This window comes from Pagrus major, chromosome 4 (genome assembly GCF_040436345.1).
Source record: "Pagrus major chromosome 4, Pma_NU_1.0".
Lineage (NCBI taxonomy): Eukaryota > Metazoa > Chordata > Actinopteri > Spariformes > Sparidae > Pagrus > Pagrus major.
Genome location: NC_133218.1, coordinates 1,567,799 through 1,587,194, shown reverse-complemented (window position 1 = coordinate 1,587,194; position 19,396 = coordinate 1,567,799). Strand labels below are relative to the sequence as shown.

The window sequence follows — 19,396 nt, the reverse complement described above, 5'->3', positions numbered from 1 at the left end:
GTGCACTGTGCAATACAAAACTCTACACATATCCACACACTTTCTGGTTTGCACTAATTGGACAATTTTTAATACCCATATTTATTATTTATTGTTTGTAAATAACAATACCAAACTGTTTATACTTACACTGTTCATATTATAAATACTATGTCATATTGTAAATACCAAGTTCATATTGTAAATACTATGTATATACGAGTTAATTCTATTTCTTATCTCTTATTATATTGTTTATTTTTTACTTTTTATTATTGTTTAAGTGTGATACTGTCCTTTGGCTGCTGTGACTAAGGAATTTCCCCATTTGCGGGACAAATAAAGGAATTCTGATTCTGATTCTGAACCACCTGTTGTCACTCGACCAAAGTTCATTCGCACCTTCTTTTGGTTCATCTCTTCATTTGGTTCTTTTTCCTCCACCCAGTATTTCCTTCACCCTGGCTCCTTTTGATTGTCTCACCTCTAAAAAAAATTCTGTTCTTTCTTTGCCAGTATTTACACTGCACATCTTTCCAGAACACATTGATTGTTTGAAAAAAGGAGGCAAAGACACACCCCTGTCTACATCATTGGAGCTGAGGTGGAGCAGGTGAAAAGTTATTGGTTCCCTTGCAACTACCATCACTGAGAACATATCTTGATCATCACACATCACCACCCTGGTTATAAAAGCATAGAAAAGGCTTGACTTCCTACAGACACTTGGGAAGACTGAATTCTGGAGCAAGATTCTGGTCAACTTTTACAGAAGAGCAATAGAAAGCATCCTGACTGGAAACATCACAGACTGGCATGGTTCATCACGGCCCAGGACAGGAAGGCTCTACAGAGGGTGATTAAAACCACCAGAACATCACTGGTACCATCTACAGAGCATCAGTGACATCACTGAAGTGAGATGTCTGCACAGAGCCCAAAGATACTAAAAGACAACACCCACCCAGCCATAGTCTGTTCACCCTGCTGCCACCTGACAACAGATACAGAAGTATCTGCTGCTGTACCACCAGACTACAGAGCAGCTTCACTCCTCACGCTGTGAGACTCTTGAACTCATCCTCATCTCTCCATTTTCTAAAATAGATGTACCATAAAGGACTATAACATTGTTTCATTTTTTAAACCCTTCCGATTTAAAAAATGACAATAAATGTACTTTACCTTGTAACATTGTAATTTAATAACATATATCAATAACTTTATAGAACTGTCCTGCATGACAAATAGAATCAAAAGCTTTACTGGAAGTCAATAAAACAGGCACAAATTTGGTTTCATTTGGGTTTTAATGTTTATCAATTGGTGTATGTAGGGTTTAAATATGATCCATTGTTGGGTGTTTTGGACTCCAGTTTGGGTTTTGCTCAAGACAAAGTTCAGAAGTCTGGCATTCATAATACTAAAGAAAACCTTCCCCAGATTACTCTTACACAGATGCCTCGGAAATTATCAGGATGGAATTACAGTAGATTGGTGTTATTATTCTCTCTTTCTCTCATTCTCGTTCTGCCTTTGTCGTTCATTTGTCAGTCAGCAGGGCAGGGTCAGAGCAACTGGTAGATAATCCACTACAACACTTGGACCACAACACCAGCTCAGACACTAAAAGCTTTTCTATTGAGCTGATAAACACTTTGCAAAGCACAGACATAAATGACTCAATCTACAGTAAGAGACAGGAAGAATGAGAGAGAGAGAGAGAGAGAGAGAGAGAGAGAGACATCCATTCCTTTCAAACTGTGCTGTGGTCACTCTTACACTGAGCAACGAGGAGGATTTCGCAAAAACATCCAAACACTGGTTCATGTTGCCCTCACCGCAGATGGAATCATGAGCAACCGCTGACTGAAAGGCAGTGTGTGTGTGTTTGTGTGTGGACTTTGGTTGCCATGTATTACACATGTATCAGCACAGTAATGTTTGCTAGAGGTTTTCTCCTAATATGCACCACAACAACAGATCATTTGGGACAGACTGGGTGCTGACTAACTTTGGCGACTCTCTGGGGACACTTGTCTCGCTCTCAGGGCCTGGTCATATCAATTTAATCACCGTGATTCTCTGTCAGTAAGAATTTACATATAATCTAATAATTAAATCATTTAAATGTGCCACAATCTTTTATGTTGAGTTCTACAAGTTTTGTGAATGTTGACATGCAGATTTGCAATGTTAACCACGACCATACCGACAGTTATGAGATAGGATGTGATTTTACAAATAAGTCTCTTGAATAAACTGCGTGAACATATTTTCCCATTAACAAGAGAACTAGCAAGTTAGTCATAGAAATGTACATACAGTGTTTTATTGATCAAATGTATTGATTTTTTACATATCCATTTTGAATATTTGAAACGGTTTCAATTACTTTCTCACTCTTATTTCTCTCCAACAGCAAGTTGACACACACACACACACACACACACACAAATGTACTTTTAAGATGTTTTTTAACTAAAATGTGTCAAGTATCTAACTCATATCAGGAATAACTCAGTATGTATGTTGCATCATGTGTGGCAGAGTGTGCTGTTGAAAGAGAGAGAGAGAGAGAGAGAGAGAGAGAGAGAGCAAAGAAGAGCATCTGTGTGACATTGAGTATGACGTTTACAGTAATATTATAACTGTGAACATAGCAGTGCAGTGTGTGTACACTTTAGGCTGTTTGTCTGTGAACGCTGACAAACAGTAAAATGCTGCAACTCCTCAAAACCCAAGTCTGACAACTGTGACCCAGGCTCACTTAAGGCGAACCAACCTCTAAGGTGGACCTGCTATTCTCTTTTTAAGTGACAAGCTGCTTCTCCGACCAAACTTCAAACTCAGGAACCAAAAGGTGGCTTTAAATTTCTTTGAAAAACACATCTCTGCAGTAGTTGCTGCACTCTCCTCATACCTCATACTCCTTAAATAAACCACAAGACAACACACACACAGGCACATTAACACAGACTAGCTGAGGACTCGATCAGCATCCAATTTTAAGGCTTATTCCCCTCTGACATACTGAGTATGATACACACACACGCACGCACACACTTGTCAAGCAGTCAAATTGAATGAAAAAAAAATCCGGAATGAAGAAAAGCTTAACCTACAAGAACACACAGATTTGTGTCAGTCCCTGAAGCTGTTACCATGCCGACACGCCTGTCACTCCTCTACAGAGCAAAGCAACAAGAGAGCTCTCTGTTACTACGGTAACCTGCGACTGGGAGCTCGGCGATTGGCTGATGGGTGGCGGAGCAACGACGTGGAAAAAAATGGAGAGAATGCACAGAGAGAGGCAGAGAGCAAGGAGCTGACGACTGTGCAAAGCTGATAGAATGTTGGAGCTAAACTGAAGGACGGGCAACACACACTGAGCACAGGAAGCTAATCTCTGAGGCTCAGAATGAGCCTAGCACCTACACCTCACACACACACACACACACACACCTGAACAGACTGTGTGTGTGAAGTGGCTTCATGGTTATCTAGTCATGTTTGGGAATGTGAGTACTGTTGCTAAACATGGCACCACTCTTAGAGTACAGAAATTCCACTTTGGCGTAAACCTGGCATTATCCACTGTCTTTGTAGATTTTAATTTGAAATAGTCTAGGAGTCCAGAATATCCTATGGTGAGTTTTGCCTTCTGGTATCTTTCTTGGCCTAAACTGCATTTGCACAGTTTAAAAAGGAACTCTGTTGGGTGTGAGTCAGTAGGGACAGGCAAAATAAATGTTCAACAGTAGATTTGGAAAGCACCAGTATTAGCATTAGCAGTGATGTGGTGACAAAGATTCTGACTAGGAAATACTGCCAGTAGTGACAATAATAAAAAAAAAAAGAATGAACAAATATTTTATTTCTCGGTGGGTACCGTGTACTGTCACTGCTTCCAGGAAGTAGTCACAGACTTGCATTCTGAGTCTGATACTGACATCAGCTCTCACCATCAGTGCAATTACAAGGAAAAATATAGTTTCCATTAGAAGAGAGTATGATCACTGCTGTTTGTCTGATACTGTTGTGCATTTGAAACCAACACACCCAACTGACTATGCATGGGGTTATACACAAGCACCCACTGATTTTGTTGCATTGGCATCAGTGTGTGTGCGTATGATTTTACATGTTAAGATCACTATTATCAGCTGCCATGTATGGATTCAAGAGAGCTATTCCATGTGTGTGTGTGTGCTTACCTTGACTGCAAGTGTTCCAATTGTACCTGCAGGTTCTCAGTCTGTTCCACCTGCTCATCCAGAGACCTCTGCAGCTTCCTGGTCTGGTTATGAGACTCATCCAACTTGACACACACACACACACACACACACACACACACACACACACACACACACACACACACACACACACACACACACACACACACACACACACACACACATTCATGTGAACATTTGGCATTTTATCGCATTTTTCTCCCTGGATAAGAACATCATGGTGACTAACTGTACTGCTTCTCACATGTATGTTTTGTGTGTGTCAGAGTCATATTGACATCATACCAGCGTTTCACTACAGTTTTAATATCTGTATCTGTAGAATATGTCACAGACATGAAGAGAATAAACACAACAGGTGAAGGGCATTTTTTTTCCTGTGCACTCTCCAGCTACAACAAGGCCAATTTGCTAATCTCCCAAAAACAACTGGAGGAAAAGATGAGGGCTGGCTGGACAAAACTGTCAGCTGTCCATTTAGTAAATGATAGTAATAACCTGCTCAACACAGCAGATGAAGCCTCTCAGAATACTTTTATTATCTCTGTAATCTCAGTGGAAGTTGAATCATGCTATATATGTAATGGTAAATGATAAATGTTTTTACTGCAGATGAACACAAGGATGTCACTTTGTGTTGAAAAGTGGTGGAGACGAGGGCTCAGATAAAAGACATTTTTGTGGGGATTCACAAAGGTCTGAGGTCAAAGTAGATATTTGTGGTCGGAACAAAATACATAATAGAAAACAAATAGGCTACTACAGACCTGACAACATGAAAAAACTAAGCAAAAAAACACACAACAACGCTGAGTTGCAGTCATGCATATGCATCACATCTCCAGCTGCAACACCAAGTCAATTGAACATTGCCAGCACTGTATCTACTGTAGAAAGCATTTTAGACATTAGAAAGTACTTTAGAAAGCAGCACCCGACTGTCAGTAACTTATTATTAGAGCAGACAGATATATCAGTCATCAGCCAATTTTGGCCTATCACAGGAACATATCTTATCGGCGTACATGTTGTCCGATATCATCAATATGAAAAACTTTTTTCAGAGATTATACTAAAGTAAAATTACAGCAAGCATCTTTTTCTAGATTAAATTCCCAGTGAAGTTTACTATTTCGGTACTGATGTCATTTTAGACATTAAAGTTACTGTAAAGTATCCTGCCTTCAGTAGAAAAGCAGCATGGAGACCAAACAGTGTTATGGTGGCTACTTTTTTTCTATCTTTTAGTTCATAGTCTCTTTCAAACTTAACGCAGACTTAACAATGTTTCAAGTGCTGCTTGAATAAAGACAGATGGAAAAAGGGACAGAATTTAGTATGGGTCATTTTCCATCCCAGCCAATCAGAACTGGAGCCCTGTGACTACTGCAGATTCATTTGACGCAGGAACGAATGGCGATTGCACCCTTTCACACTGAAGACAAAAGCAAGGCAAAAGCCTGGTTTTCTTTTCAAGTGTGAAAGGGTGTAACTGCTGGTTGGTTAGAAAGAGTGGTGGAATAGTCAGAAGCTGAAGATTATCATAGAGTGGACATTGATAGTCTATGACTGTTATGTAAGATTTGACACAAAACAGCCATGTCCCTACCTCATCCTCAGCTTGTCCCAACTCCTTCTTTAGCTCCTCCACCCTCAGTCGTAGCTTCTTGACTTCAGCCTCATGGCTCTCCACCCTCCGGTTTGCATGGGCAAGCTCTGCCGTCTTCTCCTGAAACTGCTTCTTCAGTTTAGAGTGAACATGGCGAAGGTCAGCCAACTCCTAAAGACATAGCAGACAGACAGAGGAGGCAGGCTTAGAGAAAAATGTTTCCACCAAAGTTTAGCTGATTAACCCTTTTGTCAATTGGTTCAAACAATTTATGAAGTATATTCATGCAAAGTCAATCGAAAGGGACAGCGTAAATTTACATGAAGGGGCATCTGGGCAAGGTGAACATTTTTCATCTTACGCAAAAACTATGTGCGTATTCCTAGGGCTTAATGAATATGCTTCATAAATGTACAGAGACAAGTAAAAAGGAGAGAAATGAACGTAAACGACAGAAATAACTGAAGTTTCAGCTGAGTTCTGAGCTCAGTCAGAGTCTGAGCTGAAGGGTAGAACCACCAACTCAGTTTTTTTCTCCATCCATCTATCGGACTGTAATTTGAGGTAACTGTGGTTGAGCCAACAAAAAGCTCTGCTCCACAGGTTTGCACTGGGATTAGCTAACGGGTGTCTGCACTTGGAGCTAATGGTATCATCAATAATGCACTATTGTCACTCACTGCACTTTCATGTACTTTGATGGCGTTTATTCAGCCTCCCTCTCTGCTGTCTGACACTTAATGACTCCCTAGACAGGGCAGCTTCCAAGAAGCTTTTCTGAACTTGCATGGCAATATGATGGAGAGAAATAAGATACCTACAGGAACAATGAAAGACAAGCCCACATCAAGATGTGGGAAATCCTCTTAATTTATTTATGTTTTTTATATCTGTATTTGTTTTTATCGTTATTATGTAGAACATAACTTACACAGAAGTAACATACACAGTGAGTTTGATTAGAAGAGGAATTGGTGCTTTATTTGTTGTTCAAATAATAACAAATGCCTTGAAGGTAGCACATGGACTCGTTCCTCCGCACTGAATATTTACATGATAATCAAGGCGAAATGCCTGAGTGCAACACAAATACTAGTGTAACCCCAGAGCCAGATCAAACAAAGAGAGCCGCAGGATAATGCAGAGGGGAATAATTAAAAGGAGGGGGTGGGGTCTTGAGAAAGAGACTAGGATGAGGACACAGAGGAGCAGTGGTGTGTGTGTAATTGGATGGGTAGTAAAAATGATACAGATGAAGCATAAGAACAAAGAGACCTAACAGAGTGCAGTCTGCACAGGAGAAAGAGACCTAAATCCTAAATTCATGAGATCACCAACATGTTTGACTGACATGACATTTTATGCTTCAGTGAGCTGTTTAGTGGATAAGACAGAAAGATGAGATGCATCTCCCCCATTTGCCTATGAGCCGGTCATAACGATTAAGTGGCTGCAGTGCAACAATTTCAATCACTCCCTTTAACATCCAGTACTTAGTCCACACAGGAACACTGAGGCCTACTGAAAACTTCAACTCTGGTTTAACAGTTTGACAGACTAGGGATCAAAAGAGTTCTGCATTAGTCGCGACAGTGGGTCTTTAAATCTTCTCTTTGATGGCAAAAGCGTATATACAGTCGTGGTCGAAGTTTACATCCACTTACAACATGTATATCATGGCAGTCTTGAGTTCCAATGATTTCTACAACTCTCATGTTTCTGTGATGGAACACAAACTACTTTGTCACAAAAAAACATTCATGAAGTTTGGTTCAATAATTAATTTATTATAGGTCTTCTGAAAATGTGACCAAATCTGCTGGATCAAAAATATACTGTACATACAGCAACTTGAATGATCAGTTTTGGTGATTATAGCAAGTTGTGTCAGTCAAATGTTCTTTGTAGCATGGCCTCTTAACTTCTACTGACTGATTCTGATTGATAACAGCTGGTGACTTTTCTGGGCAAATTTTAATAGGGCTTGTTTGATACACCCATTAGACTCAGCCACAAACACTACAATGGGAAAGTCTAAGGAGCTCAGCATTGATCTGAAAGAGGGCATTATTGATTGAACAAGTCAGGAAAGTCACTTGGAGCCATTTCAAAGCAGTTACAGGTACATGGTACACAGTGTGCGAAATACCCGTCAGTATTCGGGGGTCCCCATCTCCCGATTGTTGCGCAATACCGATCTAAATTTTCTCAATATGCAGTAGGCCTATAACATTACAATATTTCATGGATGCAAGCCAAGACAATCAATCTATAGCCTACATGACAACACACACACGGACATACTTAACAATTTTTGACAATCCCATATGCTCGTAAAGCAACACTGACAGAGGAGGTTGCATTGGCTAAAGTTGTTTGGATGCACGTTGTTTTATAACAAGGAGAGGCAAAGTTGTGCATTACAATGCAGACATGACAATAATTGGCACCAATCTGGCGCACTTACAAGAGCAATCAACTGAATGAATGCCAGGTATAGCCTATTGGAGACTGGCACGCAATCAGTGCACTTGCAAGTGAGAGCCTGCAGTATGACCGATCATGTGACATTATTTAACCATCCATCTACAGCAAATACGATCAGACAGATGCATCATTGAACACATACACAAAGCACATTCGCCTAACCTGCAAACAGGCCATCTCTCAAACTGAAAAAAGCACCATGGCGGGTGCTGACAGACAGACAGCCTACAGCAAGCCAAACAGCACCACCGCGGGTGCTCTCTCTAAGACCACAACCAACCACAAGGCCTACATAACCTGCGGTCTTTCCATTCGCCCACCTGCTTCGTTGTCCAACCAGCAGGCAAGTCACCTGTGCTAGCAGCAGTAGCAGCTAACGTTACCTCAGCACCTGCTGCGTCTTCGGAGCACTCGGCCTCAACTTCACGTTCTTCTGGGGAGTCACTGGGTGGGAGAGGAGCCTCTGTTCTGGTAGGAGTGGGCCCACTGTGCTAGCTGCACCGGCATCGTCCTCCGGTGCCTCTTCATCTCTGAGTGCCGCCTTTTTGGATGTGAACCCAAAGTGTGTGAGTGATACACTCTGGTTTAGCTTTCGCTTGCTAGCCATTTTCAGTATGACTTCTCAACTTTAGTCTTTCTTCTGTTTGGCGCACATGGCTAATTTGCATATGTGCTGGCAACAAATACAACATATTTGTGAATAAATGTTTTGAATTCTGACATTTTAATGACCATTAGTGACATTTAATTATATTTTATTATAATATTTTATTTTTTAGTCAAAATTTGAGACCCCCTTCAAATTTTGCTTTTGAAGTTTTCAGGGGGTCTCATGGGTTAACATAACTTCCCCCCGGACCCCCCGTATTTCGCACACTGATGTGCACACATAGGGCCCAAGGGGTGCTTGAGCCCCTGCCCTTTTTGCCTCGTATTAAAAAGTGCCCTTTTTGTTGTGCTTTTTTAATGAATAAATAAATTCCTGTTGCGCATAGGGATGTAAAAAAAAAACGGCGGTATAAAAACGCAACCGTTATCTACCGTACGCATTTCCTTGTAATAGGGTGTTGTGTGTGTGTTGAGCCTAAAGGCGCTTCTCTGTCCGCTGGGCTCCGCTCTGTCTCTAATGACCCAGAGGCACACCTCATGGGACACAACACCCACAGAGAAACTCAACCTTCAGTTCTGCAAGGAAATCCTCCTTTCCTCCACAGAAACTGTCCAAACAATGCATGTAGAGCAGAGCTGGGACACTTCCCTCTCTCTCTCTACACATGATCAAAAGGTCAATGAAGTTCCAGGTTCACTTAACACAAGATGATCCTGATTCCTATCACCACAGAGCCTTTCTCAGTAACAGCCTCTGTCCAGAGACAGACCCTCTGAGAAACACCAGAGAAACCTGCCACCTCAAAATCCAAGACCTCCAAACTCTCTCCAAAACTCACCTGCTGTCTATAGACAAAGAGAATAAAAAGACTTACATTGACATTTGGAAGAATGAGATCAAATCCATCAATAAATTGGAATGCTATCGCTCACTGGATAGAGAGTATTCTCCAGCACAATATCTGATCAGCATACATAACCCCAAACAAAGACGAACGCTAACAATGTACAGACTCACCGACCATCAGCTACAGGTTGAAACAGGTCGGCATAAGAAAGAGTGGAAGCCCAGAGAACTAAGAGTCTGTAAACACTGCTCTTCAGGAGAGGTGGAAACTGAGGCCCATTTTCTCCTCTCCTGCCCCCTGTACCAAACAGAGAGAGGTTTTCCTACAGCAGATCACTGCAGCAGATCCATCATATCAGGGAAAAACATGTGATGAACTGTTAAAAGTCTGTCTGGGAGAAGATCCACAATTTATCAAGTTAGCTGCACAATATGTAACACTCTGCCATGAAACTAGAGACACACACACACACACACACACACACACACACAGGGTATACTATATAAATGTATATATACTTTTTCTTTTCTTTCTTTTCTTTCTTTTATTTGTATATATTTGATTCTATGAGTTGTATTTGTTTTGTTCTGTTCATTGATTGATGCTTTGGCAACATTGTTGTTAAAACTTTCATGCCAATAAAGCGAATTTGAATTGAATTGAATTGAATTGAGAGAGAGAGAGAGAGAGAGAGAGAGAGAGAGAGAGAGAGAGAGAGAGAGAGAGAGAGAGAGAGAGAAGCTGCTGCCTCATAGAGAACTCCACCATGCACATAGATGAGACGTGACAGTGGAGCGACTTGAACCTTTGTGAGTTATAAATCCATTAACATAACTTCCTTGTGGGGGCTAACAAGTCGCCTTCCACTTATTCAACGTGCTTAAATATGAGTCATATTTCAGAAAAGTGCCCATTTGTGCTTGTTAAGCTAACTGCTTGTTAATGAGAGTTATGAATAATCTAATATGACAGCTGTCTGTGTAGGCTGTTTTCTTGCCACAAATCTTAAACTTCTTCCAGATATTGAGTTTATTGTGACTTTGCTGTTGTAAACATTGCTGTTCCTACTAACGTTCACAGTAGCAGTCACAGTAGTAATTTCTTGGTTTTGTCACATTTTTAGATGTGTAGCCTGTATTTCTAGTTTGCACTTGCCCTCCCATGATTTTCTTTTTGTTATGCAAGCTGTGTTAATATGCAACCTGCTGTAAGGGAGGAAGGAGGGACACTGATTTTTTGATTGAAGTTTTTTCCATTATTTATTTTTGTATTTTTTTTCAATGTTTCACTGTTGAATGTTCAATGTTAAAGTCTTTATCTTCAACAATAAACAGCCTAATAATAAACCAGTGTTTTATTGCTTTTTAGAATTGCAGCTGAATTGCATGTCTTCCAAACCTCAGTGTTATGATAATGTGAATAAACTCATGTTGACAATAATTTAGTGACACAAAGGAAATGGCAATTGCATATTACTCACAGCTACACAGGATACACAGCTAAGTAGTTAGCTTTCTATAAGTACTAAATCTACATATTGTGTTATTGAGGCCTGATAAAAAAAAAATTGTGGCGCGCTAAGCGTGCGCACATTCTGCCCTTTTCTGACTTTGAGCCCCTGCCCCTCTATAATCATGTGCACGTCCCTGGTCAAGAGTCAACTACCACAAAGCAGGTCTGCAATGAATTAGAAGCTGCTGGAAGACAGGTGTCAGTGTCCACAGTCAAGTATGTTTTACATCAACATGAGCTGAGAGGCTGCCGTGCATCACATGGACAAAGAAAAAACCTTCTAGAGGAAAACTCTGGTCAGATGAAACAAAAATGTAATTGTTTGGGCACAATGCGTGGCAATATGTTTGGAGGAGAGAAGGTGAGGCCTTTAACCCCAAGAATACCATACCTACTGTCAAGTGTGGTGATGGTAGTATTATGCTGTGGGGCTGTTTTGCTGCCAGTGGATCTGCTGCTCTAAAGAAAGTAAATGTATTAATGAAGAAGGAGGATTATCTCCAAAATTCTTTAGGAAAACCTAAAATCATCAGCAGAAGATTGGCTCTTAGGTGCAGTTGGGTGTTCCAACAGGACAATGATCCAAACACACATCAAAAGTGCTAAAGGAATGGCTGAGTCAGGCTAGAATTGAGGTTTTGGAATGGTCTTCCCAAAGTCCAGACTTGAACCCCATCGAGGACATGTGGACTGTGCTGAAGAAACAAGTCTGTGCCAGGAAGCTAACAAATGTAGTTGAACTTCACCTTTAACCAAATATTAGAATTACTGTATGTATATTTTTGCCAGCAGATTTGGCCATATTTTCAGAAAATGAAAAGAAAACAGAGTTATAGAAATCATTGGAACTGAAAACTGCCATGACATACATGTTATTTACAAGTGTATGTAAACTTTTGACCATAAATGTACACATTAGAATATGAGAGGGGTGTGATGTAATATTACCAGTCAGAGACAACATCCTGTTAGTATCAGTTTGAAATTTGACTCAAGGGTTCGGCCCACAATCTTTTAGCAGATTTGTAGCAGTCTGTGAAGTTGAGCTTTAATTCAGCTGAACAGAGACTGTACAACAGTAACTGTGTGTGTACGTGTGTGCGGGTGTGTGTTACGCGACAACGCCTGTTAAATCTTTCTCCTTGACTGGAGAGACCCTGAAATCTGGCTCTACATCTGTTCCACTAAAACAAACCAAACACACACACATACACACGCACACGCACACACACACACACACACACAACCCACACACACACACACACACACACACAACCCACACACACACACACACACACACACACACACACACACACACACAACCCACACACACACACACAACCCACAGGCTTATGCCCAGAAATATGTTTACACATTCATCACCTTAACAAAATGTCCTTTACTGTGAGACAAAAAACAGAATCAGATGTGGAAATATACATAATGCATAACTACAGCTCATTTAGACGGAGTGAACACACACCTCCCTCCATGCATACACGCACACACAAAGAATTATTATAATTCTCCCTCCCCCCGCCATACTGAATTCAACATTAATTTAGACAGCAAAGTCTCCTCCCTTGCGCACACAGACAGACACAGACACAGACACAGATTTGGGTTTATAATCAAGGCTGCCCAAGACAGTGGTGGAGGGGCTTTTGGGCACTGCTCCAACCACATTGGTCAGAACAGATCAGCTCAATAAAAGACTGAAGCAAGGAAGAAAATTAAAAGAAACAGCACGTGTGTGTGCGTTGCTAACTGCAGCATTAAATAAACCTGAGAGCTTCATAAATAACCATGTAGGACAGGTGGGCAGAAACCCACACTCAGAGTCACAACACACAAAGTGAGGTGCTGGACGTTTCACTTTTTAGAAGACACCTATGTCTGAATGACACAAAGCATCACTTCAATAGATGTGAGCAATGCTGTTCTGCATTCCATGTCTGAAAAGGGACTGAGTCTTATCCCAGTTGGGGGGGGGTGTAAGTGATAATTGTTTAATTTTAATAATGCTACACATTTTTAGACTGTCGCTCCTGGAAGACAATCATATTGTTGACCTCAGTTGTTCACATAAAAAGTGACAGATAGCAGAGAAGAATGAAAAAAAGATAAGAAAAGAGAAATAAATTAAAACTCTGGTTCTTTTCTCAGCTCCACACAGCTGACCAATAGCCCTTTTCACACAGAGTCGCCACATTATCACCGCAGCGGCGGTTCGCCAATTCTCTGTTTTTTTCTAACTTTTTTACTTTTTTTTTTTTTAATCTATAACCCTGTGTTGTAAAATACCATAAATTAACATCATTTGTCTGGTCGTTTTTGGAGTCTCAAGGTTGGAAGCAGTAAAGACATAAGAAAAAAATTGTCCCTTGTTCTTTGTTGCCTTGTCACTGTCAGAGCAGCAAAATGTTTCCCCCGTCACAAACACCATATGACACACACACAGATAAACAGAAAGAGCTGTGAAGGAAAATGAATGATGGTTAAACAAACATGCACAAAAAACTGGGGTTATACAAGTACTAGTGTGTGTGGCGTGTGTCTTGTAGTAACACATAAAGCTGTGGTCACACTACACAAATTTTGTCTGTAATCTAGAATGTTGCAGTGTTGTGCTTTGCACACTACATGACTGATCAATAACAGGGGGTCACACACAAGATCACACATACGAGACGTGACATGGGAGTGGTGTGGTAGAAGCAGTCTGAGTTGTCCGAGTGCTGATTTTCAGCAAAAAAACCAAGAAGATAAAGAACGGAATATGAGTGGGAGGATAGAAAAGAATGCGTGAAGAGCACAGATTTTGCACCAAAACCGTGAAACTATCTGCTTGTATTGTGGTTCAGCAAGGACAACACAGATACAAATAGTGAACAGCTTGTGCACACGCACACGCAGATAAACAAACGCACAGAGACCTGTCCACACAAACTAGTAACTTCTTCTCTCTCAACCCCTATTACTCCACCAGGGTCTGTGTACACATGATTGTGTTGCAGTGTGACAGTGAACATCAATCTGTGCAGTAGTAGTGATGCCCAAAGCCTTGGCTGGGGTGGAAGATGATTCTACTATCAATCTACCTCTGTGTGTGTGTGTGTGTGTGTGTGTGTGTGTGTGTATCCAGTGTCTTAATCGCTTGCTCCATTTCTCACTCTCTGCACAGATCAATACTATGGTTTCAACAGTATACACACAACACAATCAATCTTTTTTTTTTTTTTTTCAAACAAAATACACACAGCCACACAGCCACACAGCCACACAGCCACACAGCCACACAGCCACACACACAAACACACACACACACACACACACACACACTGCTGACAGTGCTCCAGAGAGACAAGGTCAGAGCTGAAACTCCTTGCATATAAAGAAGATCTCATCAGTGTGTATGTTTTGGCACAGTAAGAACAATTTTGAAGTCCAAGTTGTCTTCTTGGTCAGGGGGCATGCAGTTAATCTGAGTTTATTACAATTTGGGTTACTTTGGTGAGGACAATGTAATGACAGCTAAAAGAAGTGATAGACAAAACTATGAAAATAAGTTGTTATGAGGTGGATTTTTTTCTTTTAAGAGCAACAATTTCAGAACAATTTAAAGGATTGCCGAGACAAGAGGGTGGCTTTCTGGTGAAAAAAAGATCGACTTCAGTGTACTGTAAAGCAGTGGGATGTCTTAAAAGATTGTCTGCCCACCTTGTTTCTCTCGAACAGCTCGCTCTGAATGGCCTTGAGGTCGGTGTCAAGTGCGGAGGCGGCCTGCCGGCGTTTCTTGGCCAATTGCTCCTCCAGGTCTTCAGCCTGAGCCCTCAGCTTTTTATTGTCCCTCTCCAGGGCGAGCTTCTCTGTCTCCAAGCGCTCCCTGCGCCCCCACTCTGCAGCATTCTCCACCTGCAGCCTCTCCATCTGGCGGAGAGACAGAGACAGAAATGGGTAAAAAAAAAGTACAAGGCTCTAGTTCTAAAAAGTTGTACATGTTTGTAACTGCATTAAAAAGTAACTTCACGCTAAATCTTGTGCTGCACAGACTTGTTTGAGTCGAGAGTCAAGTCTGATACAATTCTGATGCTGTTTATCTAATATCGCCATGTTGGTGTTGTTCCTAGAACATCAAATTCAAAGTTGCTCCAGGATTATCACTTCTAATTAGGAAACAGCAAGAAAGCCATCATCTGGAGCCAGCCTTGTTGCAGAATGGTTGAAATTCCCCACAAAGTTAAAATTGCTGTGTAAGTGGGGTTTTGTTTTTTGGTTTAGGGAACAAAAATACTTGGTTAGGTGTAGGATATATGGTTTGGGTAATGCTGATTGTGACGTTGAAAGGATAACTTCTCTCATGTGCATATTTTTTGGTCTCTTTTCCTGAGTCACTAAGCTATGACTAAACAAAAATGTTTTTGATCGGTTGCAATGATGGTCCTGAACTAATATTAATTATGATGTTCCAGGAACAACACTAACATGGCGATATCAGAGTGTGCTGCTGAAGTTACATTTGGGCCTGGCTAGCTGCAGTCTGCTACTACATCTGCGACCCCTCGCCAGATCAACAACAGCTACTGTATTCAACACTAATGTCTGTTTATATTAACAGGTGTGGTGCCACAACAGTTTGTCAGGGGTCTAAATTTTGTCTGTAACTGGCCACCCTCCTTCCATCACCCCTCACTCCTATTCTTTCTTCCTCCATGCTGCTGTTAACTTCTCTTCCATCCTACACCTCTTTTTCTACGTTCTATTCTCCTCACCTCAGCTCGTAGTTCAGCTAGTTTCTTGTCCATACTGGTCCGGGCTCCCAGTTCATCTTCCAGATCTTCAGATATGCGGCCGAGTTCGTCTTGGTGCATTTCCTTCAGCAGGTTCAGCTAGAAGGGTGGGGGTGCGGTGGAGGGTGGTGGTGGTGGTGGTGGTGGGGGGGGGGGCACAGAAGTTATTGTTGTTAATAAAACACTTCAGGACCACTGAGATTTAGCAGCAATACAGCATTAGACATTCTCCCTCTACTTCAGGCATTTTTAAAGTTGCAACTTTGCAATGACAGCTGAAAACAAGTGCTGGAGTGAAGGAACAAGGAGCCACATTGACATCCTTTTAAGTACATTAAAGGCTGTTTTCAAAGGCACAGAACATGTGCCAGTGAATGTTGTATATTTCATGACCTATAAAATAAACTGTAATTACAACAGTGAACAGTAGACTAAACTCTCTGAAAACTAACAACTTTTATCCAAAAACTCGTCTTTGCAGTGCTTTCTAATATGTCTGCTTTCAGTTGATGAAGATCTTGCTAAAGATAATACAGCAAAGGTAACAAATGATGCTAGCCTGCACATATACGTAACAGTTGCTTTGTTTTTTTAAATTATTTATCTATTTGCTCATACAAGTGCTGTTTCTATACTTATTCTTATATCATTGTAGACCAACTAGATGAGTCAGTGAGTTCAAGGCTGCCATTTCAGCTCATAGATGTTTTTGGGTGGGAGTGCTGACAAATTCTAATAACATCTGACAAACTGTTTACTGTGGTCTTTTCAGAGCTTTTGCACTCAAAGCAGCTGCCCACTGAAACAAGGTTGATGGGAGAGACTGAACCAATGGTCCCATTTCTTTCTCGTGTCGTAAATTGATTCTTTCTTTTTTGTTCTAAAGAGACTCCGGCATTTTTTCTGTTATGGGACTATTTACCTTGGCAACATCCACTTTAATCTACTTCCTTAGAAGCCAAAATTCAACACCAGGATGCAAAAATTCTAATATTAGTGCTTAGTACTAATAGTACAAAGTGGTCCTAAAGTTGTGCTCTGAAGAACAGATAGGACAAATTCAGTGTTCAGCTATCCTTCAAACTTTGTAATTGCTTGACATTTAGTGTCAACTACAAATTTGTAAGAAAGGACCTTTCCTTCCTAAAAGGGGGCCCTTTACAGAGCCAAATATCTCCTGTGATCTTGAAGTATCTGGAACATCAAGCGTCTAGATAAGGATAACCCAATCTCCTTAACCATCCCTTTTCATCCCTCCCTCATCTTTGTTATGTGATCATTGCATCTCTGCCTGCGTCTCATCTGCCTCCTCTCCACCTTCTGCTATTCACCACATCCAGTGAAGGAAAGACTACTTGGATGTTATACTCAGGTAAAAGTATTGCTGCTTTAAAGAAAATGTACTTAAGAGTAAAAGTGATTACTGAGATGAAAGTAAAACGTAAGTCAGTTAAAATGTATTCTGAGTTATGTGTTACATTGTGGAAATTATTGGTTAAATATGATGTCACAATAACATTAAATAATTTAGGCCACAATTAAATTCAATGTCAATCCAACAACACAAGTGGAACAACATACAGCCACCAAGCACTGTTGTCCAAACCTATGATAAATTCCATTTGTATGGGCAGATTTTGCAGCCTGTAAATACAACTGATTATCAATCCTAAATTTGCACTTGCCTTGCTCTCTATAGCCTCACCACGATGAACCAGAACAGAAGACCGAATTCAAAAAAATCAATCACAAATGACCACCGATACAGAAAAAGAGCTATGGGCACCACCGCAGCTGCAACAAGCCATATAAAGAAATGAAGAACTGCCACTTTAACAGCAGAATAAGCATCAACTGTCCCACTGTAACCAGTCCACTCAGCCTGTCTGTCCCACTGTAACCAGTCTACTCAGCCTGTCTGTCCCACTGTAACCAGTCTACTCAGCCTGTCTGTCCCACTGTAACCAGTCCACTCAGCCTGTCTGTCCCACTGTAACCAGTCCACTCAGCTTGTCTGTCATCTGTTTTCTGGCCTATCCCTTCTTTCTTTCTCTCTTCTTGTTTTATCAAACTGATTTGGTCATTTAGCACTCAGGGAAGAAAAGGACCCAGGAAACATAGGTTTCATTTAAAGTCTCATTGTTTCTCTCCTCTCTGTGGGCCTGGACTGCCCCTGAGTGGTGTAACACTGCCATAACATTAGCCATGTTTCTGTGCAGAGGCTTTACACTCTATGGGTGCTGCTTTGGTTATTGGACACCCAAGGAGCTTAACAGTGAATTAAGATCTTTTCCTCAGGAATCCGTCTGTGCACGGTGGAAATCAAAGATGGAAAATAATGTATTTCAGTCCATGTGCAGCATGTCGAAGTTCTGTGATATAAATAATACATGACAGAACTACAGATGAACCATACTATCCTACTGTATGAAAATACGATAGATTATCTTTTTTTACATGCTACTGTATTGTGTTGTATTCTCAACATGTCTGAACAATGGGTCACTTGAATTTGGATACTTTGCATGTCAGCCATATTTTCTGGCAATGATTCCCTCCAAGTAACCATGTTGATACAAACACTGGATTTGGGCTTACTGCTCTGTGGCAGCTTCTCCTTTTTCTCACCGAGGCTGATCAGACAGTTGTATTTTTATATAATGTATGTACAAAACTTTGAGGGTGTGGACCTACCTGTATTCTATAAGTAAATTGAGGATAAAGTGCCTTTTTCACAGCTTTCATTCCATCAGTAAAAACATAAGACTCCAGTCATACTCATCAATCTGCTCACTAATTATTGCTAATGGCTTTCATTTTGCCATTGCTTGCTTTAAGCTGTTGTTAATAGAATATACACTACAGGAACAGTGTTGAAAATTATATTCACTGTCTCCTGGTTGAATGCCTCCACACTGGAGTCAAGTTACAGTTTATATCCATGTCTGTCCAGCGTCATATATGTAATGGAAAATTTGAAGGATTTAATAAAATGAGGTAAGTGTGGTTCAGACAGATTAATGGCACAATGATACTGACTACATGCATGCATCTCACCTGTTTGAGGGCCTCCTGTTTGGTCTTGCTGAGCTCCTCATATTTCAGTTTCCACTGGCTGAGTTCAGCCTCCAGCCTCTCAATGCTCTTACTCAGTGTGAGTTTGTCTCTGGGAGAGACACAAAAACACAACACACATTAGTGATGTTCAGCGCTTAATCACACTACTCTAGTGCCCAGAGATGTGGATTCGAGTCATTGTGACTTAATGACTTACAACTTGACTGGACAGAAATTAAATGACTTGAG

At 40.9% G+C, this 19,396-nt stretch overlaps 1 protein-coding gene across 2 annotated transcripts in view; it reads right to left on the bottom strand.

Annotated features, from left to right (window-relative positions):
• ccdc102a (coiled-coil domain containing 102A) overlaps positions 1–19,396 on the bottom strand; it is an 84,612-nt gene that overhangs the window by 12,314 nt on the left and 52,902 nt on the right. For both annotated transcript variants that reach the window (XM_073464830.1, XM_073464829.1), the window contains exons 5-9: positions 19,148–19,256; positions 16,073–16,189; positions 15,021–15,230; positions 5,845–6,015; positions 4,197–4,300 (exon numbers count right to left, since the gene is read on the bottom strand). In XM_073464830.1, the coding sequence (XP_073320931.1) occupies positions 4,197–4,300; positions 5,845–6,015; positions 15,021–15,230; positions 16,073–16,189; positions 19,148–19,256 (711 nt within the window). The remainder of the gene's footprint in view (positions 1–4,196; positions 4,301–5,844; positions 6,016–15,020; positions 15,231–16,072; positions 16,190–19,147; positions 19,257–19,396) is intronic.